The sequence below is a fragment of the Accipiter gentilis genome, chromosome 30 (assembly GCF_929443795.1).
Source record: "Accipiter gentilis chromosome 30, bAccGen1.1, whole genome shotgun sequence".
Classification (NCBI taxonomy): domain Eukaryota; kingdom Metazoa; phylum Chordata; class Aves; order Accipitriformes; family Accipitridae; genus Astur; species Astur gentilis.
In genome coordinates, this window is record NC_064909.1 from 3,321,122 (window position 1) to 3,347,287 (window position 26,166).

At 37.3% G+C, this 26,166-nt stretch overlaps 1 protein-coding gene across 3 annotated transcripts in view; it reads right to left on the reverse strand.

Moving 5' to 3' along the window:
• The window catches only part of RBKS (ribokinase), a 70,297-nt gene that overhangs the window by 29,582 nt on the left and 14,549 nt on the right, over window positions 1-26,166 (reverse strand). For 2 of the 3 annotated variants that reach the window (XM_049833750.1, XM_049833749.1), the window contains exons 2-6: window positions 21,012-21,144; window positions 15,552-15,615; window positions 12,672-12,734; window positions 5,879-6,043; window positions 723-814 (exon numbers count right to left, since the gene is read on the reverse strand). In XM_049833750.1, the coding sequence (XP_049689707.1) occupies window positions 723-814; window positions 5,879-6,043; window positions 12,672-12,734; window positions 15,552-15,615; window positions 21,012-21,144 (517 nt within the window). Of the gene's footprint in view, window positions 1-722; window positions 815-5,878; window positions 6,044-12,671; window positions 12,735-15,551; window positions 15,616-21,011; window positions 21,145-25,280; window positions 25,361-26,166 lie in introns of those variants that run through there. The other variant, XM_049833751.1, reaches the window with a different exon arrangement.

Here is a 26,166-nt window from a genome sequence, read left to right on the forward strand (position 1 = left end):
CCTGTTTATATAAAGAGAGGATGAGGGGAAGGAACACAGCATGCATAATGCTAATAAATAAGAAATTTAAACGAAGGCCTTATGAGACAAACTTGTCTCTTGTGACAATAATAATTTCCTTTGGGAGAAATAACACACTTGAATTAGAAAAGAGAGGGAAAGGAGGAAAAAAAAAGCAGAAACATACAGTTGAAGGGTCAGAGAAACAGATTCACTGAAAACAGACCTGACAGGAAGAGGCATATTTTAGAAACTACTAGAAACTAATAGAAACTACTATTTACCATCAAGTGCAGCATGCGTGCATCACCTCCTGGCAAGCAAGTTTAAAACTGTCAGAACACTATGGCTAGCACATTCCTGCTAATCATATCAAGGGACCACAGAACAAGAACAAGGATCTATTTTAATATTTACTACTCAGTGATAACATTTTAAAAGTGTCCTTTCATAGATTTGTTTTACTCATCTACTTGTAAGGAAGGCTGGACACAACTTTTCTGCTGCAAATAATTTAATTTTGAGTGCAATCTAATGGTATTCTAGAATAGTCCTCTCTGCTCATTAGGTCAGGGATCAAACTTGTCACCTCCAAAAGTCCTACATAGGACTATGAGGAACATGCCTCAGTTTTCCTGCTCCATATGCTGCATTTCTGAGAACACAAGCCCTCCAAATTTTACTGCTTAAGACTCTTTCTTTAACATGACATATGACCTTACCTCAGTTTCATTGCAGCAGAAGATATCAGAATGGGTATAAAATTGTGGATCTAGGTCAGCAAGGGCTGGAGCTGCATTAAATAAAGTCTTTACTGGAAGAAAAAAAAAAAGTCTCAATCTCTAGTGTTTTAGATTCATAAACCATCACCTGAAACACCACTGTGGTTAATTCATGGCCCTCAATGTTTATTACTAACACACAAAAGGCTCTTAGTTTCTGTGTCCTCATTTTATAGAACTGCTAGAAGTTTTGCTTATTATGTTAAAGTTCCCTTCTAATTCATGTGCAGGCACCTGTCATGATGGGAACATGAAAGAAGAGTAACAGAAAAAATAACCAAGAAATTTTAAAATAAAAAAAAGGGGGGGGGGGGAAGCCTTAGACACTAATGCAATTTGTTTAACTGATGATGCTTCCTCCAGGATTTTAATAAGTTTTACAAGAACTGATTTAGTTCTAGAATTTTTTCAGTGTTGTTATCTGCATTCTGTACATGAAGAAACAGGGGTATGGAGTAATGAAGGGCATGTCCAGACAAGGAGTTAAACATGCTCTGGATGTGTTGTTACCTAACTTGTTCAAACTGCCATATTATAAAACTGTAGTGTAGACAAGGCACTGTATATTTTTAATATGCTATCTGGCAGAGCTAGGCCTAAACTTAACACGTGGTAGAATATGTTAGTTAACTTTAAACTGTAGCCTAAGGCCCCATGTAACAGGAGAAAAGGTTTGTCATAAGGACAGTATAAGTGACTTACTCACTGTTAACACAGGAAGTCTGCAGACTTGGTTTCTCACTTTGCCAATTTTATGATTAATACTTCTGTGTCTTAACCACAAGGCCATCATTTTTATATAAAGCACATTCTCTTACTTTAGAAATATTCCTTATAGTAAGTGATCAAATCTTCCAATTTGAATGCCTAAATTTTCAGTCCTAAACACATACTTAGACCCTAAGCTATGGCACAAAATATTCAGACACCCTGAATGCTTCTGAATCCCATTTAATGCCCTAAAAGAGAAAGATGGACAGAGACTTCTGAAATCTGAATACCAAGAAGTTTAGAAGATGACCTTTTTGATTAACACTCTGAAAGTTTTAGCCTTTGACTGTACAACTTTATCATGTCTCTCTACCTGCCTCGTTAAAAAGAGTATTAAAGTGACAAAGACATTTACTCAGAAGTCAGAAAATGCCAGGATTAGGATTTCCAATGAAATCTTAATTTGGCTCCCTTATATTATTACAATACAGTATGTATTATAATAAACTCTTTAATTATATGATCACATACCACTGAAAACCAGCATGTGATCACATAATTAGAGACTGCAACATAATACATATGCAGAAAGGAGACAAATTAAGGTTTCACAGGCAACCTTAACTCTTGCATTTCCTATTTTCTGAATTGCAACCCTAATAAATTATTTTTTTTAAACAGAAATCTTTAAGGTATACTTTCCTAGGTAAAACAAACAAACAGCACATACTGGAAAACAAACTGTCATGTGGTATCAGACCAACATATATATGGGTTAGGAGCAGCACTGGAAGTGTTCCAACTTGGGTTTTAAGTAATACAGACTCATCATGAACAGGGTGAAATACATTACTATTAGTTTGCTGTCATATTTATTATCTGCTGAGCAGAGGGGAGATAGAGGAACCCTAAGATTCTCTTTCAGGCTGTGAAGAAGAGCATGGCTTGTGAACAGGGTAATCTGTTTGGTCCCCCTGAGGAACACCAAATTATTTTCTGCCCAAATTCTTTCTTTCCCTTTGCCAAGATCCATTCTCCTCACCTAATTTCCATTCTTTATGCCTCCTTGCATAGGCACTATGCAATAGTAACCTTTTTCACTCAACTTTCATCACTTCGTATCTCTTTACGCCCCACCTCCTATGCTTTTTTCCCACTTCCAGTACCCACAGCCTACTCCCTGACTCTACCTCTAGTCCAGTCTTGATTCAATGAATCCTATTCTCTGTTGCAATTTTGTTCCCCTTTCAGTTTCTCTCTTGCTTCTTCCTCTGCCACCCCCAAAATCAAGCAAATGTCTCCAATACTTCCCTTGTCTGAAACCTACTCTCCCTTCCCAGCATTCCCATCCAACTTTTGTCTCTTCTGTATTCAAATCAAGCAAGCTCCTGCTCTGCACTTCCTGGGCCTACAAGAGATCTTTAACTGTATAAAAGAAGTTACCTAAAATCAGATTCAGGAATTACGCTGGAAGTGATGCAGCCCAAATGGACAACTGCCTGTGTGGACAGACTCTCAGGGGAAGCTAGCTGTGAAGCTCTAACAGTTTTCTCAAGACTATGTGAAAGGTAGTTATTTTCCGAAGGCAGATAATACAGTAAAAATCAGGCAGATTTCCATACTGTTGTAAAGGCTTATCTTTATAAGATAGCTCCTTGCTATTAAGCCTTAAGTGAATGTTAAGGTAGCCAGTATTCATAATTTAAAAGGGGTAGGGTGGGAGGCATTTTCCATTGCCTCGTTTCTACAGTCACTGTGCTTTGGCAGAAATTACAGAGTTTAACCACAGACAAACAGCTGATAGGAAAAATTGCAGCCCAAGATTAAAAAGTTGAAGCATCTGAAAAATAGATCCTTTACTTGCAGGTGACATGGAACCTTAATAACTGAGGCTGCTTCCAGCCCATTCTTCACTACAGGCATTAATAGGCTGGACATTATCAGCCATTTTTTATGGAGTCTGTCATTACAGAAGCCCCAAAACTGCTTTGATACACTTTGACACACAATAACGCTTTGCCCATCAATGAAGTGGTCCCCCTCTTCGAAGCAGCAGCAGCTTCACAAAATGTAGCCATTAAAAACCTAGAATTTTCCAGTCAGATTTCCACTACAATTTATACCCACTTCGTATAATTATTCACAAGCTTTCCTCCCTTCCTCCCCTCCCTCCCTCCCTTCCTCCTTCCCTTCTTTCCCTCCCTCCCTCCTTCCTCCCTTTCTTCCTTCCTTCTCCCCAAGATTGTCACAAGATCTTTAATAATTAGTGCCACAATGAGAGGATGTCAGAACATGAGATGTCCCTCTCTAGCTTACAGATACAGGGGATGTTCACTGAACAGAAGCAAAGGGTTCTTGCCTGCATGTCTACATTCTTTCACCATCTTATTCTTTTTTTCTTTCAGTAAGAATGAAGAAAAACAAGCAAAAAACCCCTTGAAACAGAGGTTTGAGGCAGCTGGGTATGCATCTGTTTTAAACAAAAATAGTCTAGTGCACATCCTAACGTGCAGTACTGCATTATACATGAGGGTATTGCAGGCAAGAAGAAGGAAAACTGCATTAACAATTTACAGTTGGCTAAGGATAGATTTTTACAGTGCTACAAACTCAGCTGTTTACTTAGATTTGACTGCACATGACATTTGAACATGTGTAGCCTATTGCTTTAAAGCAGAAGCAACCAAAGCTTTCCTGATATGAGAGCTGCACAAGGATAGCAGACTGACAGCGCAGAACTATAGCTAGCCCACAGATAACCACTATCTTTTCTCAATATATTGTGCTGTCTACAGTTGTTAAATGCTTGCATGTCTGTTCCATGTATCAGGTTTGGATTTTTTTTAATTGCCTGTAAATAATCCTATCTTTTCTTCTGTCACAGGCTGGCATCTTGCCGTATGAGGGTGACAAAAGTGTGAAGCATCTTACCAAAACTATGCGTAGACTTAGAAGTAGACAAAATAAGTCTGGGATATTGACTTATGACTCAACTATAGTCCATTAACCACTAGATTAAGAATGCTTTTATTCATTTTCATAAAACATAATGAAAAGATATAGTAAGCTCTGTTCCACACCCCTCCTCCCCCTATATTTTAAGCATTCCAGGTGCTACTGGGTTTTCTAAAGTTTTTAATTTGTATTTAGATTTGCATGAACCCAGTTTTGATATTTCAAACAGAAGTCAAAATAATTTTTCCTCATGCAGTTCTGTTTATAGTGTTTATGACTATTACCACCATAGTTTCAGAGCCACACTCTCCCAGGCTCGAATGTAACATAGCTGCTTAAATCAGCACAAAATACATGAACACGATGCATAAAGTTCTGCTACATCTGATGTGTTCACTGGTGCATGAACACCAGTGATAACAACATGTGCAGAACAGATATTGGTGCCGAAGGAGGACTGAAGAGTCAACAATCCCAACATGCTATGATCTACTGGAGGAAGCCTGGGCTCAGCTGCAAGGAACCAGTTAGTTCTGATCCCAGTTCCATCCCTGACCTGCTGCGTGATTGACCATACTATGAGCTGTACCCTCCCAGTCTTATCTTCTGGATAGACGCAAACGACATATTTTTAATCTCATATAGATGCCTCACATAATTATTTACTTAGTGTTCAAATACTACAGTAATTGTGCTTGAGTAACTGAAAGCATTACAGGCACTTAAAAACATTATGTTGGTAGCGAAACCCCATCCTGTTCAAGCAAAATGTCAGCTTTTATCTAAATATATGCTACACTGAAGGAATAATGGCCTATATTTAAAAGTACAGCACAGTAACAGTTTACTAGTAATGTCACAGACCATGACTCTGTCTATTCAATGGCTGTATGCCAAGTCACACTCTTAAGAATTTTGGTTAAGAAGAAAAAGCATTTTTTTTACTTTAAGGATGTGAAGTTCTATATAGAAAACCATAGCCATTCCTACTGCTGTGCTGGGAGAACAAGGGTGTAAGTCTGTTTTTGAGGTCATTTCATTCACTTTGTGTGGAACTTTACTGACTTGCATTCATTATGCTTGTTCTGCTCGGGAATAATACCAGAGTCAGGCCCATAGTTCCTGACCTAACAACATTATACTGTATTCAGTCATAGCATGAAAATAGGAGGAAAGGCAGCACCAGACATATACGGGGAGATTATAAGGGTATGGGTTCATTCACCGTTCAAGGTAAACACTGCAAAATTTTAAAACTGAATTTGGTTTTCGTTAGAGTAGCATGATTTGTTGGCTATTGTTTCATTTCTAAATAAAACTAGTATGACAGAAAGCTGAATAGACCACAGGGTCTTTATTGTGAAAGCATGATAAAGAATATTTTCCATGCAACACAAATGAGGAAGACAGAATGGCTTATGTTAAATTACCTCCACTGGCACGTGCCATTTTCAGAGCTTCAAGAGAAACAGCAGGGGTTATTTCTAGCTGGCAAACAACCACTCTGGCTTTACAGATGACATCAGAAGCCCTCTTCAGGTCTTCAAAATTTAAAAGCAGGTTGGCTCCTGGGACTATGACAATAACATTCTGTCCTAAAGGGAAGATATTGTGGTTTTTACATTAACTTTTGCAATAAAGTATGTAAAACAATTTCTTGCTTTTCCACAATACATTTCAGATTAACATTTCAATTTGCTTTCCAAAAAAAAAAAACCACTAAAAATGTATGCGTTGCTGACATTTTCAAATAGCCAAAGATTTCAGAAGGTAATCAAGAAGATCAACGGACTAATGAATGCTACACTACACAACAAATGAAGTATATATTTCTTTGGGAAAAGTTATGTATGGGCTTTCCCCAGTCTTACTTTGGTGTTTTCTATGAACCCTAAAGAAGCACTGTACTAGTCACAGTGGAAATGGGGGACATACGCTAAAGCTGGTATTTGCATTTTCCTAAAATATTCCAGTAGCACTTGGAAGAGAAAAGCATCAATGTGATTACTGAGTTCATATTCCAAAAATGCCATAATAGTCTCTGTTTCCAGAGACTATTTCACACAGCTATGAAAATTATGTATGTTCTTTAGATTTCAGAGAAGCAGGCTTGCTCCATTCACCTGTGACACTTCAAGTTAGGGTCCCTAACCATCATGAAAATCAGAATCAGCTTGCCACCAAAACCCAGAAAGGTTAATGCTTGTGTCTAAGGGAAGTTTTATCGGAAGTGAGTAAAGAAGGTGGGTGACATTCTTCTGCTCTGAAAGCTGGTCAGTAGAATGGTCTAAGCAAACCTATATGAGCAGAAACACGGCAGTATCTTAAAGCACATCTAAGATCCTTTTCATTCTCATAGTTTGTTTCACAGTTAGGTGAGGAGGTTCATTTATGTAGGTTCCAAATATTCCTTTGTTTTTCTTCAGACATGCAAGTTGCCTTCTTTTATTGCAGTTTCTTTCATTCTTTCTTTTTTTAATCCCTGTTACAACACCTAGAGACCTCAGGCATGGGTGCCTCAAATTAAAATTTATTATTAATCACTCAGGTATTAAATTCAATAAGGCAGTTGTTCCTTGATTTACAGGCTCAGCCCGCCCCCGCTGAAGATTCCTTTAAGGACTGCCAATCATTAAAGGCTACCAATTCTGTAATGAACTGAATTACTCTGTAAATAAATATTTATGTTTTTAAATACATTATTTTTGTTGAATGCTACTTCAAAGTCCTCTGAATAAGAAATGCGCAAAGCTTGTCTCCCTCAATATGTTCTGAAGAGAAAGCAGGACAATGGAAAGAATAATATAGTGATCTCAGAGGGAGGGGCCCAAGCTTTCCAAAGCAATTCTGCTGTCAATGGTTTGGTACAGAACAGCTGCATATGAAAAGCAAAACCTCAGCATTTAAAGCCAACGCCCTGCTTTTCAACAGACAATGATGGGCATCTTGGATAAAAAAAAAGAAAAAACCTTCTGCAACAAGTAAATGCTATTAAAGATATCTGAATCCAGTTGAGGAAAAACATTCAAAGGCAAATTGCGCCTATTTGGCCAAGCATATATTTTGAAAGCTTATAGGGTACAGCAGTGCAAACAGTAAAAGGCAGGGAATCAGTGGAACAAAAATATATTTCATTTCTGCCTGGACTCTGTGCTACCTAGAATCTCAGACTCTATCCACATGTCTTGCTGCATTATCTTGCTGAACTATTTAGCTGTACTGACATGTATATTATTATTAGACTTCAGAGCTAATGGCCCAAGGCGATAAGTAAGGCTGTTTGCTTAAACCCATATGTGCAAATTCAAGGTAGACCATGCTGCACTGGATCACAGTCAGAAGCTTTTCTCTGTAACTACAAAAGGTCAGAGACTTAAATCTGCTTTCAAACCTGCCAGGTAAATGCAGTACCTGCTGTGGTGTAACACTCCGGACAGGCTTAACCCAAGCTGAGGGAAAAAGCCACATTCTCTTCTTAGCTACATATACCACACTAACCGTGAATGACAGCAGTCACCACAAACTTACACCAGCATGCATGAAAGCAGAATCTGGACCCATGTACTCACAATTAATACCAGAATTTTGTATTACCAGCAACCATTTTGTTGAAAGCAATTATTTCTTGCCAGGAAAATCAGATGGGAAAGCAGCACCAGGGACAACAGAGTTAAAGACAGATGGCAAAGAGGGGTGGGATTCATCTTGTCCAACATTAACTATTTTTTAAAGTTTTCAAAAAAATCCTACATTCTAGAAAATTCTAAGAAAACTAATTTCTAAAAATTAGTTTTCTAGGTTCCTTCAACAAGGAGGGGAGACAAGTATTTTCAGAGTTTTTTTAATCTTACATATCTTAGATATCTGTTTGAGGAGGTGATAAACTATTGTCTGGAAATGCCTATCTATCTCTGTTAACTCTAGGTGAGGCCTTAAGCAGTACACCTAACTTGGAAACAGCTCAAGTGAGGTAAAATGTTACCCACACAAAGAATGAGAAAAATATACTTACTGCATTACAGTTAATTCTAACGTATCTTTACTTAGACTAAAAATTCTCAGTTCTGATGGGAGCATCTACATAATTTTAAGTTTTGTTGACATCAGCTATTATATTAAGGGCCACATTCACAGTTGCTATAAGCTAGGACAGCTAAATGAAGCTGATAAGCTTGTGCAAGCTTACACCAGATGAGGACTGGGTCCAATCAATACTTGAAACAGCGTGAATGCTGGTATATGTAAATATTGTCCTCAGCTGGGCTTCTAAACCTGCTACTGTCACTTCTTAGAAAGATAGATGCCACCAGATGAGAAGTGCCAATGGAAAAATCAAAGGCAAACCAGTAAACACCACAGTGCAATAACCTTCAATTTATAACGGGATGACGAGTCTAAAATCCATCAGTAGTAGTGCTTAGAACTCACCAAAATCTCAAACAATGCAATTATAACGATAGCTACAGAGCTTCTCCATAATAATTCATAGGGAAAAAAGATGATATTTGTGACCAGAAAAGAATGTTACAAGGAAAACATTTGCTGCCAAAACACACAGTTCATGAATATGAGACCAAGTTTTGGGTGTGTCATGGTATCATAATTTCTGTGCAATTACTTGGTAGGAGCACTGAATAGTCTTGTACACAAAACATTCAAGTTTATGATGAATGTCAATACACAGAAATTCTATAAAAATTCAGGTGACATTTCTTCATAACCCTGAAGGTTCAAAACAAAGATTTTTCTCTTTGGAAAGTACAATTCAAACAAGCTGGCATATGTATTCTAAGTTTGCCTTGTTTATTTAGCCTTATCTAAATATATATTTTGAATGCTTTTATACTAGTAGTGCTTTGGTATTGAAAGTACACTCACAAAATAATGCCTATTCACTATTCATGAATGATTAATAACTTTATCGTAAAGTCAGCTCAATGCCTATCTCAAGTGAGGGTTATCTTACAGTATTCTGTGTAGGTGAACTTTAAGTCCTAACTTGCAATAATCAAGAGCACTTTAATCATGACCTGCCAACCTCTGTTGTCCCTCCACTGAATTTTCGCTATGAACATGGAAGTTGTCAGACTGGTTCAAACTACTGGTCCAGCCAGGCCAGCTTCAAGGTGCTGTCAACAGTCAGTACCAGACGTGGGCAAAGCTGCAATAAATTTCACAGCTAATCATGTAAAAAAATATCCATAAAGAGGTTTTTTTCCTACCTATATGTGTATGTAAAAGTACAACACACATCATCACTTTATGGAGTTCTCACCATTCAATAGCACAGTTAGCAGAAGGTACGCTAAATGACAGAGCTAGTGGAAAGAAGGCAGGCTGAAAGGGGAAGCAAATGCTGGGGTTCAAAGTGGTGCAATGCACCTCAAAGAAAACATGTTAAGAAAAGTAGCTGGATGTACCAGTTTTGCTCCTAAAGAGAGAAAGTACAGATTCGAAGTGTACAGGGTTGTGGTAAACTGAAGCTTTGTGTTTAGTCAAAACCTATCTGAAGAGGCAGTAGCATAAAAGAGAACAACTGAAAGGAACACAAGGTTCCTCAAAGATTTCTACACAGATTTCTGAGACCAGCATAGAGGGAACTTTTGCAGTGTCTGTGGACTGCACGTTTTCCAGTGCAGCACTAGAAACTTGTTAAACATCTCTCCACCATTTTGCATTAAAGCAAGGATTAACCTGCCTATCTTTATTGAAACTATACTGTATTATCCCAGAATATAATGCAACTTTGAGAACATCAAATGTACCTGATAATTTAAAAATTTCTAGTACTTTGCTAGTTACAATAATGGGTGAGTTACAGCTGTCCAGTCCACTAACCAGTAGAAATCTTCCCAGAAATTCAGCAGCACCAGCTAGACAAACATAGGTAACATCAGGGAAAGTTTACTTCAAAGCCGCCTCTGACTCTGCTCTCTACAGCTTTCTTTTCCTCTCTCTTCACTCATCCATCATAATCTGCTCCCTCTACTTGAGTATCTCTCCTACTTCTGCCTGCGATTTTACTAAGCTGATTAGAGTTGGTATTTTTCCCAAGTATTGGTACTTGTAAAGAATTGGTAAGATGAAGTGCAGGTTAGGTATGTGAAAATACAGCAATTAAAACTTGGCAATTTAAAGAAATGATACCTATGTTTTTTATTTGTTCCTTGTTGTCTTAACACAAAACACCATCACCAGCTCCAACTTCAAATGCTTCCCTTTCAAGTATAATTTGAACTAGCAGAAACTACTTTACATCCATGCATTGAATGCTGTGGTATTTCAGCTATGCCAGCACAACTACTGTGGTAAAACATGCATGTGTAGACAAGCCCCTTTGAAAAGTGCTGTAAAACCTGTTTAGGTCAAATCAGCCAGGTTTCTACAGGAAAAAAAAAAATAGTGCAACAGCAAAGCACATAAGTACTGCTATTTTATTGCAATTTACTAAATTCAGGCGCCAGATGGTTTTAGAGAGAAGTAACAACCAGAACCATTACCAATTCTGTGCATCTGTTTGCTTTATAGCATAGTTCTGACCAGATTTGCTCTTCTACTAGATTTTAAATGAAATCTGAGGCCAGCAATAACTTAATTTAGGATTTTTCAGTTTCTGAAAGAAACAAACTACATGACATTATGCATTATTCATCTCACTATGTGAATCACAAGACTACAAAGACCCTTCACACGGACACTAACATGTAAGAGCCCATTGTGAACCTCATGGCACTGAACAATCAGTTTCCCTTTCCTGGTACTTACAAAGGTTTTAGATACACAAGATGGTTTTGTTCCTTAACCTGCAGAAAAATTCACGGTGTTATAATTTTAACAGGTCATCCTCTGTTCATTCAAGTTTAGACCATGTTTATCTTAGTTGGCCATGTATATGAATTGGCAAGTAATAAGACTGCTTCTTACTTATTCAACTATTCTGGACAGCAAACCTAGTGTAAAATATGGTTACATGTACAAAACAGTGATGCCTGTGAGTGTGCTACTGGATTCTCACCATCTGTCCTATTACAATGGCCAGAGTAGTGGCTGTATGTGGCATAAGAAAGAAGTTCTTAAGAGTTGCTGCAGTAATTTACCTGCTGGTCCAAACCAAGAGAAGGAGGTGGAAGTAAGAGTCAGGTATCCAGTTTATTCAATGTATTAGAGCTACCTTATTTCTGAATTAAAGCTGTCATGCAAGGCTTTGATTAATCTTACTTAGGGAAAATTAAACTGACATCTCCAACTGATTTGCCTAATTTTCCTGAATGTTCCTGTGTAGACTTGCCTTTAGTCACAGTTCCTTCCCAGGTTTGCTCCTGGAGTGAATAGTCATGTTTCCTTTCCCATTTTAAGCTGTAGCCCAGTGTGCTACCATCAGGTTACATAGGAGCTTGTTAAAATGATGTGTCAGCTAAGCTGTGGTAACTGTTCAAATGAAGGCTTAGCCGCACCAAAAGTGAACTAATCCAATCACACTTAATTTGTTATGTTTCCATAAACATTATTGGTCCTGAGCTTTAAATTTTGATCCAGACACATGTACTTCTAAGAGCTTTCAACTGCACAACTTGCTTGACGAAAAGATAAACAGAAAGTTTTCAGATGATAATTTAGCAATCTTGAAGAAGAATATGAAAACAAGCCAAATCTTCTTTTCTTCTTCCCCTGCAATATGAGCGCAAAGACACAGGCTAAGGAATATTAACACAGAAAAAACAAGTATGCCACTTCACTGTGTATTCATCCTTACAGATGCAACTTGGGATCAAGAATTGTGGTAATATTACAAGAGAACATAAATACTTCTACTTATACTAAGGACAATTCCATTTTCTGATTCAGGGCATAATGACTCAGTGTGCTCAGGAGGCAAACCCCTTCCTCATAGTAAAAGTGCTAGTTAAGTTGTAGTGGAAAAGAAGAGCTTTAATCTTCTGCTACACTGTGTGTTCTGGCCAATGTAAAACTAGATAGATCAGCTGGCTGATTGAATTATGACTATTGCACTGCTAATCTAAGCATCTGATTCTGCTGCTTTTTGGCACCTCATCCTACAACACTGCCTGCAATAAAAGGAAGTGCAACGAAGTGTGAATAAGATAATGAAAAAAATGAAAGATGTAGAAAAAATAATTCCACAATTAACAGTGATAAGGCAAAGTTTTCTTTTATGGCTGTAGAGGCAGAACAAAGAGGACAATTCAGAGTAGAAATATGTACCTTCACTGTTGACAATTATTGAAGCAGTTCCAGTAGCAGCATCTGTAGTCTGACCTATAAATGCTAAGAAAGGGAAAAGTTACAGCATGCATTAGTTCAAAACATTACTTTCAACCAATAGCATGTGATGCAGTTTAATTGAATTAAATCTAAAATGAACCCATAACCTCCAGCAATTTAAAAATGCTAATTACTCTTTCATGTGCAACAATGCCAGAGAAGCTAACAACAACAAAAAGTGTTAATTTACACCCACAAAACAGAAATGCGAGTCCAACATCCTTTAATTTGGCTACATCTCTGCTTTACAGAAAGCATGTTATTTATACAGCCTTCTCAGGCACTCCTACATGGAAATATTTCTTTTATCCAATGAAACAATAGAGTTAAGGCTGGAGAAAAAGAAAATACTAAAACAACACAGCATTTAATTCTGTGTAGATTTGCATTTCAGCAGTAATATTAATGTGCTGTGAAGGCAGCGGTGAGGCTGTGTGTTTCCTCTTTGGATTATTATTCAGATAAATTAACTAGAAGTGAGGCTGGCAGCACTGTCTATTATAAAGATTGTTTCATATTTACTACTATAAGAACCTGTTCTCAGCTATCAGCAAATTTATCAAATATTAACCAGTGGTCCGAAACTTTCTATGACAGGTAGGGTTTTTTTAGGTAGCACTGTAGTAGAAAACTGTCAAAAAAGTTGAGGGCTTTTTTTCCCCAAGAACTGTATCTGAGAAAAATCTACTGGTTTATTTGAGACAAATTCTGGTGACCTTTTGTTTAAGAAGCTCTGGTGTTCTAACATTTTAGAACATGGACTTGATGCTGGGCAAAAGTTGGCTTCCTTCTCAAGATGTGCCTTTTGTGGCCAATTTAAAAAACTGCTCACATTTGAACAAGGCTGAAAAAACACATAAGATCATGCTCATTCAGTTTTGCTAAAGTATTGCAGTTACCCACACTGGAGGTACCCTTATGTAGCTCAGAGCTACAAGGGTCAGAGCAGAACTTCCCTTGCAGTTATTTCACCATGAGCTAGGACTTCACACTGGAATTGAAAGCAGAGAATTTGTGTCTTTGGTGCTCTCAATGCTTTTTCTGCAGAAAATAAGCAGCATGAGCAGCAAGCTGCACAGTTCAAATGTAAGAGAGGGAGTAACACATCAGTAAAGGTCTAAATGGTCTGAGCAGCACTGGTAGCCAACAGGTTGTGGAAGACAGGAAGATTGGGAAATGGGAAAATTACCAACAGGTTGGAATTGGGAAGAAAAGGGGTAAGGTGCTATGTTAGCAAATAGACGAGTAACGTAAACAAAGACAAGGATACAACAAGGATCCAAGAGTTGAAAGTTGGCAGAACCGGCATTACAACAAGGATTTTCATCCAGTACCCAGTATCCTTATGTATAACAACAGGGATAGGCTAGGCAAGGATTAAACTGAGATGAAAAGCCAGGGACTGAAATAAGATGGTCCTAAGCAAAAAGGTCTGTGCACACTGAATCACCCTTGCCTCCAAATCTTGGAATGCAAGTCGGGATCCCGCACCAGCCTCACCAGCAATACATCCTATCTTCCTTCACGGCTGATCAACATAGGGGGTGACAATCTAACACCATTATGAGATATTTTTAACTCAATCAGCAGAAATTGGTACCTTGGACCTAAACGTTCTAACCCTTCAATTGATCTACCTAGGTATCAATGAAGTGCAATATGGTGGAATTTCCGGATTTTTTTTCCTACACTTTTCTTTTGCTGCTACAAAGATTATTTAAAAATTTATGTTAAGATTGCAAGATCAATCATTTAAACATTTAGCATTGGGATAAGCATTAAGCATCAGAAAACATGAGATTTAAGGCTCCTTGTAGAATATACATTTTCATTAAGTGCTATGCATTATAATAACTTTACTCATGAGGGAGGCGTGCTTTGGAGAGATCTAGAACTGTACACTAACAGACACTTTTAATGGTATCCTTGCTTGATTTCCTGTGTAAGTTGGAAGGTATGCAATGAATAAACCTGTATATACATTTGTGAAATATTTAGATGCTATACTGATAAGCATAACAAAAAAGCCCACAAAATACTGACAGTGCTGACTGTAAAGTAGGATTTGAATAATGCAGTAAATGAAGCTTGTGGCTGAACATTAAACAGAAAAGATAAACAGAATATCGAATTGCCACTTAGTGATTGCATCTGTCCATCCTTGCCTACCCTGAAAGAGACAGGAGTCATGCAGACAAAAATGTGATCATGTAGTTAAGCAGCACACAATAATACATTCACACAATAGAGAGATTTAGGGTTACAAAGGTGCAAGATGCTAGACTATTGTGAATACTCAATTTTGCCTTTTCCCCAAAGCCTTTTCACATTGATTTTTGTGTGTATGTGTCTTAGCAAACAGTGGCTGCAGTCTCTAAAATGACTGCATGTGTCGTTTCACAAAATAGAGTTGAAATGTACTGAGTTGACAAATGCTTTTCCACTCTATCCCTCCCTTCCCAACATGAAATTGAGAATGAATAATCAGACTGGATTTTTCAATTTCTCACCAGGCATTACCATCATTAATACCAGCCTAAACAACTGCATAACAGCAAGTTATCTTCAGATGACTTGCACTGATGTAATCATCTGAGATTTAGAGGTAATAACATTAAATTTTATTTTTAGTGGTACAGCTGATTTTGGAAGTTCCCTATTTTCACCCACATTCATTCATTCCTGCCAAGCATCAAAACAATTATTCATAGTTCTGAATGGTAAAACATATCCAGTAAGGCAATAAAATAAGAAACCCTCCACTACCAATTTTTAAAGTTTAAAAATAATACAAAAGGTTTTTTTAAAGTAAAATTTTACCTGTAGAAATACCATTCTTCTTCAGATTTTCAACATAATCATTGCCAAAGGAATCCTTCCCAACCTATACAAGAGATAAAAGGATCAGTTTTCTCTACAGAAAGGTGAGAGGATAGATCATCTTTAGACAACAGTTCTAATGTAATTTGGAATGATCTAATGTAATTTGATATACAACACCTTCTGTTTTGCAGCACTTTGCCTTATTAATAAACAAATAAGAAACTAATAAATAATAGTAAAAATGTATTAATAGTATTAATAAACAATAGGAATAGTATTCTGCAGTTTTCTCCTCCTATATTATAAAACTCCCTCCTACACCCATGTTGCTATATTCAAATTTCATTCTCTTACAACCACAGTGTTCCCTTGACACTGAAGCTTTCTGGGGATTGTAAAATTTGGAAGTGTACTGAATTATTCAGCTTCAGATTGAAAGCATTTATAGCAGCTCTGGTATCCTTCTTAATTGCAGTTCATATTTTGAATTTTCTACCTCAAGTTTCCTCGGCGGAAAAATATCAAACTGTGGTTATGGGATAGAAAGTGATGATAAACGTGGCATTGCTGATTCCATAATTCTCAGTACTAAATGCACTGTTTACAAATTCAACACTTTTTGTTTGCTTTATCCAGCAACAGCAGATCAAGTTGAATTAGGGAGTCAAGCTATGCTCTACTGTTTTTCTAACAGCAAGGTAAAGAGCTTATAATTTCAGAGCTGATAATTTCATAATCTCCACTAATCCTTTTACCTGAACAGAATTCTGCTTGCTGTTTATTCAGACTAATAAGCATTTCTTCTTGTTACATTACACAAGCTGAACAAAGGAGAGAAGGTATATGGAGAAAAAAATGGTATAACTTGCTTAATGTCAAAATAGCATTTAAAATATATTTATAAAGCCAACATAGCTTTTAATTCACCACTTTTAGCCCATGTCTTTAGCATGCATAGTGTGTGCTCCCACTTTCAAGAGTAAGTTGTGTATCTGAGCGGTTTCAAAGACTGACCAATGCTACAGGAAATATTTTTGCAAGAGAAAAAAAAATACTTTTCATATTAGAAGCCAAATCAAGATCCAGGTCACAGTCTAGACAATGAAGGAATTACACAAGAAGCCCCAAGTACTGATCCATCTTCTCATAAAACAGCACTAAATAGCTAATGGTGTATTTGAGTTACTGGAAGCACAGAGCAGCTGCCTCTGTTGCCTGCTGTTTAGAAATTTGCCTGTTTATGAGCTCAGTCCTTTAGAAAGCTTGGAGAAGGCCCGAGTAGTAGCTAGTGATCACAACAATCAAACCCTATGAAGTGTCATGGATGGATGACCCTTCCCCCCACATATTCTATTGCACAACCATGTTTGGAAACATATTTTCATTTCCTACAACCTCTATAAGGGATTTTTCTAAAGCATTATTAGGGATGGTCCCAGTCTTTTACCAAAGGACGACGGCAATCTAGGTCAAAACAGCCTAACCAGACAGAACATTCCTCTAGTACATTGAAAAAAAACAAACCCAAACCCAACAACATTTACTTTGGTCACTGTGTTATTCATTGTTTGCATATTAGAACATTTCTGCACCTTTGACTACTCCCAGTTTGCCAGACAGGGCGGGTTGTCAGAAGCTGCAACTTCCGACTGCTTTAGGCTGGATGACTGCAGCCACCTGCAATTTAAACCGAGTTGCGCTCACCTCTGCAGCCCAACAGTAGTACTACTGGAATGCACTCCACCTAATGGTTGTTACCTTCTCCCTCCCTCACTGCTACAAAGCTTCTACAACAAATCTCAGGATTTGCTTAGTTATTTCAGCAATGGCATATTTCATAACCATTTTCCAAAAGCTTAACTGAAACTTCCTTCCTTCAGCTCTGGGTCCTACATAACTGACAGACATCCCTTATTGTTCAACTGTCATAACAACTGAGATCAGCCATGCTACTTTTGCTCACAGCGACATCTCAGTGCTGGAGGGAAGCCCTTGGAGAGGTCTCCATGGAAGTCCTTTTCTTTTGGATACTTCTTTCCATGTTAGTTCATCAGTATCCAACCTAGTTAATCCTAGTGTGTTTGAAGGGCTTATCTTTCCATTCAGGCTTTATCCCCAAGGAAGACAGTATTGGGCATGAGACTCATTTTAGATTAAAGGCATATTTACTGACTATGTCAAATTATATAACATTGTCTTCAATATTTTCTGGTTTTGCACAGACCCTGCTAGATGGACTATTGGGTAAACAAAATGAAATGTCTTAGTCTGATGACCACAGAAGATCGTATGTGCTGAAATAGCATTTCTTCTTTCTTGAGCTTTTAACAACAATAACCGTTTGTACAAGCATTATGGTCATATAGTTTGCATATTAGAATGAGTGGAATTACAACAGTATTTTTCAATCTGGGTTTTCCCTGCTTACTTTCATGTTTTCCTTTTGGAGCTAGAGGAGCTGGATGGCATTATAGCAGCTAAAATTCTAGCACCTTAGAGAATCAAACTCATTTGTACCTGAAAATTAATTACAACAAAACCAGGTACCTCTTGACAATTTTTTGTTTAATCTATTCTATATGTTCTTTCTTCTTGAGTGTGTTTACTCATTTTCAACATTAGGGAATTAAACAGGCACTAAAGACAATTATAAGACAGTAATACAAAAGGAAAAAACAATTGAAGATATCCACCATATTCTGGGCTGCATCTGAGATATAGCTATATTCTTACAATGAAGTGAGGATTCAGACTTACAGCACTTTAACTTAAATTTGGCTTACAGATCATCTAAAGAGAGAAGACTACATAGCATGGTAATACAGCACTTCCTATTTCTAAATGGGAATCAAATGCAGCTGGGGCTTAAGTAGAATTTAGCATATGCAGTATCAGGCTAGTGACATCAATGTCCTGTGAGGATCATTATAAATTGTTTGTCAGAAGTAAACCAGGACTTTTTTCAGCACATACATGTCTTTCAGACCAACATCCCTCCACCAGCTTAATCTAGGATGTTTAACAGATTTTTCTGGTAATGGCCACTACTTCAAAAAAAAAAAAAAAAAAAGAAAAAAAAAAAAGAGTAGCTTGGGGAGTTTGGAATCTCTCAAGATCTCAAGACCACTGTGCAGTTTTCAGTACTGCAATAGAGTTCTTGTATGAACACAGGCAAGTAATTTATTTGCTTAGATCCTTTAGTTCCCTGACAGTAATCCTTTACATTTCTCTGAACAATTGTCTTTCTTGTCTTTCTGAAGTGGCGACTACTCTATCAATACATAGTTTTATTGTACTAAGCAAATTGAGGAGCAGAGTTTAAGACTGATACCGTGATACATATTGATAACCCTGAGTAACACCAGCCACTTGCAGAGACATCCAGGCAGAAAGTAGAATGCTGATTGCATTTCCACTACTCAAACTCAGTACTCGGATTTTACATTAAAATCCACAGCATTCTGTGGCATCTCTAGTTGTAACTGTAAGTCATTCTAAAACTCCTTCTCTTAAACCTTCACCAAATAGTCACTGGCTTTCTTTTGTGTTTTAAAGGTATGAAGAATGCCTTGTCAATTGATCTGAGATGTCTACCTCTACTCTTCTTGAGGACATTCTCTGTCTAAATTACAGTCCTCGTAAGAGGATGCCACACTTCAGCAGAATGTCCCTCTAGTATTAATACTGATTCCACTCCTTGAACTTCAGATTTTAGAAGCAATTGTTGAACCTGTACTGGATAAAAAATGTTGGGAATTATGACCAAAACATAAGTGTGTACTGAGCACAGAGTGTGTGTGTGAGGACCAATCTGGCTTTAAGAACCACTGAATACATAAGATGACTTGTTAAAGTAAAAATAATTGAATTTTAATGGTTCATTATTGCCTGACTCTTAGTTTATTCAGCAAGAAACTTTATGCTATATCCCACTGACCTATGCAGATGTAAGACTGTACTGCTATGAGATGAGACTATTTTGTGAGGCTATAAAGTGCATATTCAATTTAAAAAGTGAGTATTAACTTTTAAAATTAAAATAATACAAAATGCTAACACGTATAGATATTAGAGTCATTCTTTGCTGTTTCTTTTCTCCCATGAATACACATCAGAAAGAAAGAAAGAAGACTAGGTTTTACTGAAATAACATAAATATGATTTTGGAAAGTAATTAGAAATTATAGTAACTGCTAAATTTTATTAGGAATGTAAATGTTTCCAGAAACATGTATGCACTGAGCAAAGGCTAGACCATTAAAAAAGAAAACAAAATTCACACTTTCAGTGGAAAAAAACCCTTTAACATTTAGCAGGAAATGTTAGCAGGGAATTCATTGCCAGTTCATCTTGTACTTGAATCTGATCATCCTTGGATGCAAAGATAATCAAATATACACAATATTACAGAAGCACAAACATTGCCAATATAAAAAAAAACCACCACACTGAAGAATAACTAGTGATAATGACCCACAGAAATGCTTGCAGGTGTAATTTAGATTTATAGCTACCGTTCTTTACCCTAATTATTGGATTGGAAAACCAGTGAGAAAGGCTTCCTTGAGATGTTTCCAGTTCTTCTCAAAAAATCCCTGACAGACAATGTTCCAACAAATCTAGCATCCTCCCCCAGCTATGGCAATAAAATATGTCCAGTCAAGTTGAAGTTTCATCTACAGTTAGCACAGGATAGACAATAAGGGTAGAGAGAGAGAAAATTTGATCTTAACCTTTGTAATGATCACTCAAAACTTATAATGTTTAATGACAAAAATCAAAGAAAAGCATTGTAAGAATATAGCATCTGACAAGCTGAATCAGCCCCATGGTTGGTGAGCCAGTCTTTAGAACTGCTCTATATCAGATGTTTCAGAAAAGTGGGGAAAAAAATCCCAAAGCACGCAAGGATTGTAGAATTTGGACATGAACATCTCATCCTAATCTCAAGTAATGAGATAATGATTTAACCCTTGAAGCACAAAGTTTAATATTTCTTCTCAAATTTGTTACTGGCTTGTCAGTGCCTGATTTTTAATCACCTACAAAGTAAATTTCATATTGACTATGATGCCTAGCACCTGAGTGTCCTCATTGAAGCCCTGATTGTTCTAAGAGTGGGGAACATAAAGAGGAGGGGCTAGTCAAGATTATGTGAATTTTGAACATCTCAAATTCCCTCCAATTCTCTTTTCCACGGTACAACAGTCTAAGTTTTGCAATCCTTCTTTATAGGCAATTTCTGCCAGGTCTCCAGCCAACTAGTCTTTGGTTCTGGCAGTGTTCTTAAAACAGCCTCCTCCATGCTTAAATTTATAGCTGAAATAACAAAAAGAAAAGGGAATTACAGAGGGATAAAAAAACCCCAACCAACTTTTCTGTAAGTCACCTAAAGGTTTACTGGAATTTGCAGGAACATTTAGTTCAGCTGTAATCCAAGAGCAAGTCAGTGCTTACCTTGCAGATCAGTGAGGTCTTGGCCCCAAGTCGAGCAGACTGGACACACTGGTTGGCTCCTTTCCCACCAAAACCAATGAAAAACTTATGTCCAAGGATAGTTTCTCCAGCCCTTGGCAATTTCGTAGTAAGGCTATTCCAATTTAAAGCAATATTTACATACATTAGTGACTGAAAATAACAAGCATCTGCAAAATAAGAATTACATTCTTATAATCCTAAATGGTCCAACAGCCAGCCAGTAAGACCAAAAAAGACTTGAAAGACCGTTTAGCGCCTTTACTCCACATCCCACCAGTTTAAGTTTATTCTTTATATGCCACCTAGTCAAACTTCTCGTTTATTACTCAAGAGAGGGATTGCATTTCTTTTGTTCGTGTTTCATGTTTCTACAGGAAAAGAAGCACTTGATCCCTGACTGGGATTCCCCAGAGCTAACTCAATACAGATAAATAATAAATCTATAGGTCTCACTGCTCATGTTGTTTTAATGTAACATTCAGCTCAAGTTTACATATTGTTCATTTAATTTCATTACATCTAATTATACTTTCGTGAACCACCCTATTTAATTTTTCACTTTGTTGGCGTTCACACCCCTCAAAATTGTAGATCGTTATCAAAACCTTCCTCCCCTCTGCTGTCACTCAGGCACACTGTACATATTTAACTTTTTTCTTTTTTAAGCTTTTGTCTTACAAATCAAGCTTTACAACTTCCCAGCATTTTGTTGTTTCTTGAATGCAGTCCAATTACATTTACATCCTTCTGGGGATAGGTGCCCAGAACCAGATACACTAATACAAGCGAAGACCTATCAGGAGTATATTCTGGTTTCATTTCAATTTTGGAAAAAACAAAACAAAACTGTAATTTTGTTAACCTTACCAGATGCTTTGCTATCTCCAGCAAAAGTTGAAAGGAAAAAAAGACACTACCGAGACTACGTATGTGGAAGAATTTCTCCAAATGCAAAATGTTAGCTTACTTTTGCCACTTCTATTAAAATACATAGCTCAAAGCTGTGTTTACAACACTCAGATTACCAAAATTTCTGCCTCCTCAAGGCATATACATTCCAGGCACAAGGTTTAAAAATGTAATTCCTTCTATCTCTTAAGCTACAAACAAGTTCACATGTGTAGAGGGAAGGCCTCCTACAATGTACTACACAACCTGTTCAGACAATGACAGTTAGGTCAGACAGGTTTCCAAAAGTCTGCAGGGAAGAAACAGAGAGTGGGGAAGGGGAGTCTGAAAGAATGCAGAGGAATCTGCCCTAATGAGGAAGAGATTAACTTCAGCTCTGTTTGTCAATTTATAACATTATTTTACCAATAAATCTTACAACAGCTTCAAAATTGCCAGCCCTCCAATTCAGAAAAAAGGTGACATGCTTCTGCACTAGCAAATCACTACAGAGAGCTTTCTGAAAAGGATATGAAGAACCCCTGTATGTTACTTTCTGAGTTTATGCTGCAACTTCTGGGGCATATAGGTGTTTGCAAAATCTTACAGAATTAATGACAGAACACATCCTGATTTACTGAAAATTCTCAGGAAAAAGCAAACATTTTTTCCCTTCTAATTTTCAATTACAGCATCCATCAGTCCAAAGTTTTAGGATCATTAGGAAATCAAGAAAACCTACAGTTAAACTAGCAAAGCCAAACAAGTCCTGAACTCCCAGAAATCAAGATTTTTGCTTTGAAGGAGTTGTTACAGGTCTGTGCTTCATCAGCAGTTAGTTTCCAGAGAGATACAAGTAGGGATGCAGACTCTAAGTAGGGACGCTCACTAATGGAGCACCCCAGATTTTAGTGTGAGGGTATGGTACCCAGCCATACCAGGTTTATTTTGTGGGGGTGACCACAGAGAAACCCCAGAAGGCTCACACATACAGCTAATGGCACTCATTTTGTTTCCAGAGAGGCAGAGCCAGGAATATTTCATTGGGAAATGTTTACACCATTTTAAATAAAAATACAACAGCTTTTTAGAAGTATACTTATAGGTACCTTATATATATATATATATATATATATATGGAAAGGGTTGCTAAGTGAAAACTGTTTGCCCACAGCAGCATCTGGCAGGTTGTTTACAACAGTGAGTAACTGTAAGGTTTCAGGGAACGAGGTATAATGAGTGTAGATAAATAATGTTTATTAATGGTAATATCTATAATTTATCGGTATTTTTACCATTGGAAGCCAAACTAGTGATGGTTGTGGACCAGAGGATGAAGGCCACAAAACTCAGCTGAGGAAGCTCCTATTCAGCCAGTGCCAGGGTACTGCATGCACACTTCTAAAATTATGTGCCATTCAGGAAAGAATAGCTGTTCCACCCAGCCTTGGTAAGAAATAGTAATAGCAGCTCTTGTATAATTCCTTTCATCCACAGATCTCACTACACCTTAAAAAGCAGAACAACATCATTATTCCTGTTTTGTGGGTGTGAAACTTAGGCAAGTCATTTTGCCTTTTTGTGCCTCAGGTCAGCCAAGAAGCCAGTGGCAAAACCAAAAGTAGAGGTCAGCTCAATCCCCTAGCTGACACTATTTTTTCATTTAAATTCTGCAGTATGAAAATGGTATCAAGTCTCAAATAATTTTCCTTCCTTAGGGTGTTTTTCAGAGATTATTGCTTATTCTAAATCGAATTTGTTTCCACAAAAAGCTAATATATTTTTAGACAGAGATTAACAATTGTGACATCCCAGCAGACATCTGCTAATAGCACTGCTCTGAGTTCATACACATTTTCAAGAAGTACATTCAACCATACATATTCCTGTTTTAACAGTGACCAGATCATGACTTGATTCTTCTCTCAGTTATGTTGGCATCAACATGCAACTCCAATGGAAGCATCATAATCGCACTGGTGAAAAAACAGGCTTGGTGAGATCAGAATCTGGGGCTCAAAGTTTCAAGCAGCATGGCATAACAATTGCCTGTGGGAATCAAACAGCTTGTTGAAGATGGGGAGATGACCTCTTTTATTGGTTTGATGGAAAGGTACAAGGCAAAGGGCAAAGGATCAAGTTGGAACGGTGATTTATAATTAGCCAGTTTTTAAAATAGGCTAACAGACTACACAAGAACATGCAGCAAGTTCCTGTAGCTCACTGTAAACAAAAAACCCCACCTTATTACATTTCAGGCATGATCGCCAATCTTTTCACACCAATTATTCACTCCAGAAGCCTATTTTTATTTTCCATATCAAACAAATTCAGAGTACTGATCTATATATAAGCCCGGAGGTTTCACTTTCACTGAAACAGGTGTTCAAGAATTTTTGGTTTTGCTAATATAATGCTATTCCCTTGTCATTTAATTCTGCAACTAGACTAACTTTTCACTCACATCTGACAATTTTAATGAGCATTTCAGGCTTCTGTTATGAGCAGGCAATGATGAGTAATCTGTATGATTAAGGAAGCCTATAAAACCTTGACTTATTGATGGTGCCACAAAGAATACTCAAAATAGCCTAAAAGTGATGAAACAGCTAATGTTACTCCAAAACTAGGCTAAATAAGTTAATTAGAAAACCTGTCACACAGGCTTTCAGAATTGTTACATAAAATGTTTTGTAAAGCCATTTCCAACTTCGATGTAATTTGAAAACACTGACCTGAAAAACCTAATGTAAGTTGCTATCCAACAGACTACTCTTTGCTTATGTGACAAATTCTGCTCAGCTTTGAGAGGATAAATGGTACAAAGGATATTGAGCTCTCATGTCTTATGAACAACCAGGAACTAAACTTGAACACCTGCAACAGTTATTAGATGGGAAATAAAATTGCTATATACTATCTTTCGCAACTTGTGCACTGTACTACTGAATCATATTAATAGAGGAAAGTTCAGACTGAAGCATCCTGAAATACTTTGGAGGTTACAAATAAAGGAATATAATCACTCAGAATTTCAACTCAGTTTTTAGAAAACAATATTTAAATGTAAAGCGCACAGCAATGCTGCCCAGATTTGTTCATGGGAAATGAAGAATCTTACATCCACTTACGTTTCAGAGGTTTGGGATTAATAAAAGTACACACATAAGAATTTCACCACTGTTGTACCTTCAACCCTTTCTTCCAGTAAGTGTGTGCCATAAGTTCCCTTAAAGGCTAGAGCTCATTAGCATTTGTATTTTTATACAGACATCCCTTCAGAAGGATGGCATTAGAAACAGAACAGAACCCTTTACTACTGTGTTGAAGCACTGAATCAGAGGTGAAAGCACAACTTACTGAATCATTACTGGCCCTTTCCCTGGTATTCTGGGTTTTCTTGAAAAGTTCCCATCTAAGCAGTGACTAGATCATATTCAGATAGAAAGTCTGAAGAAGGAAGGAGGGGAAAGATGTATATTAGCAGCATCTGCATAAATTAATCCTGAAATTAATCATAGTTTGCTTCCAATTTCTGAGACCAAACCAGTGTCTGCTCATTGTTTTCAACACATGAAAATACTATAAAGATGTATTATTACTGTTAGCTTAAGTTGATGTAAAACCATGACCTCCCCTCAGCAGCATTTTCCCACTTTCTCTTGCATTGCTTTTATTGCTCAGAGAGCTTCCTAATTCAAAATATTTTTGTTCCAAGGGTCACTTTAATTTGGATCAGCAAATTGGTCCAATTTACTGTACAGCAGAGCAGCCAAGGTGGGCCAGAACTTGCAGGACTGAGGAGAAGGTGAGCGAAGGGACAAGCAGGAGTACCTTTGCTGGCAGCAGTACAGTCAGACTGCTCTAAGCCAATGTTGAAACTTTGACTTGATACTACTTTGTATGTTGAAAACACTGAAGTCTATGTAACCAAGGTTTAATTAAGTGTACAGGATACTTAGCTCATTAGACATACTGAAGAAAAGCATAAAGTATCAGTATGTTTCTGAGAAATGGCATGTGCATGAGAAAGGAAAACAGAAAAGTATGTAAACATTTTTCTCTAAAGAAAGAAAAAAGAAAACAATATTCTCATCAGGCAAGTCAGAGGGAAAGAGAATTTGTACATTAGATTAGATACCACATTATGTAAGATGACCATCATTTACATAGTATCAAAAGAAACACTCAGACATTATTTTTTCTCCTGAAGAGAAGGTGAAGATCATCAGGGGTATCAAAATAG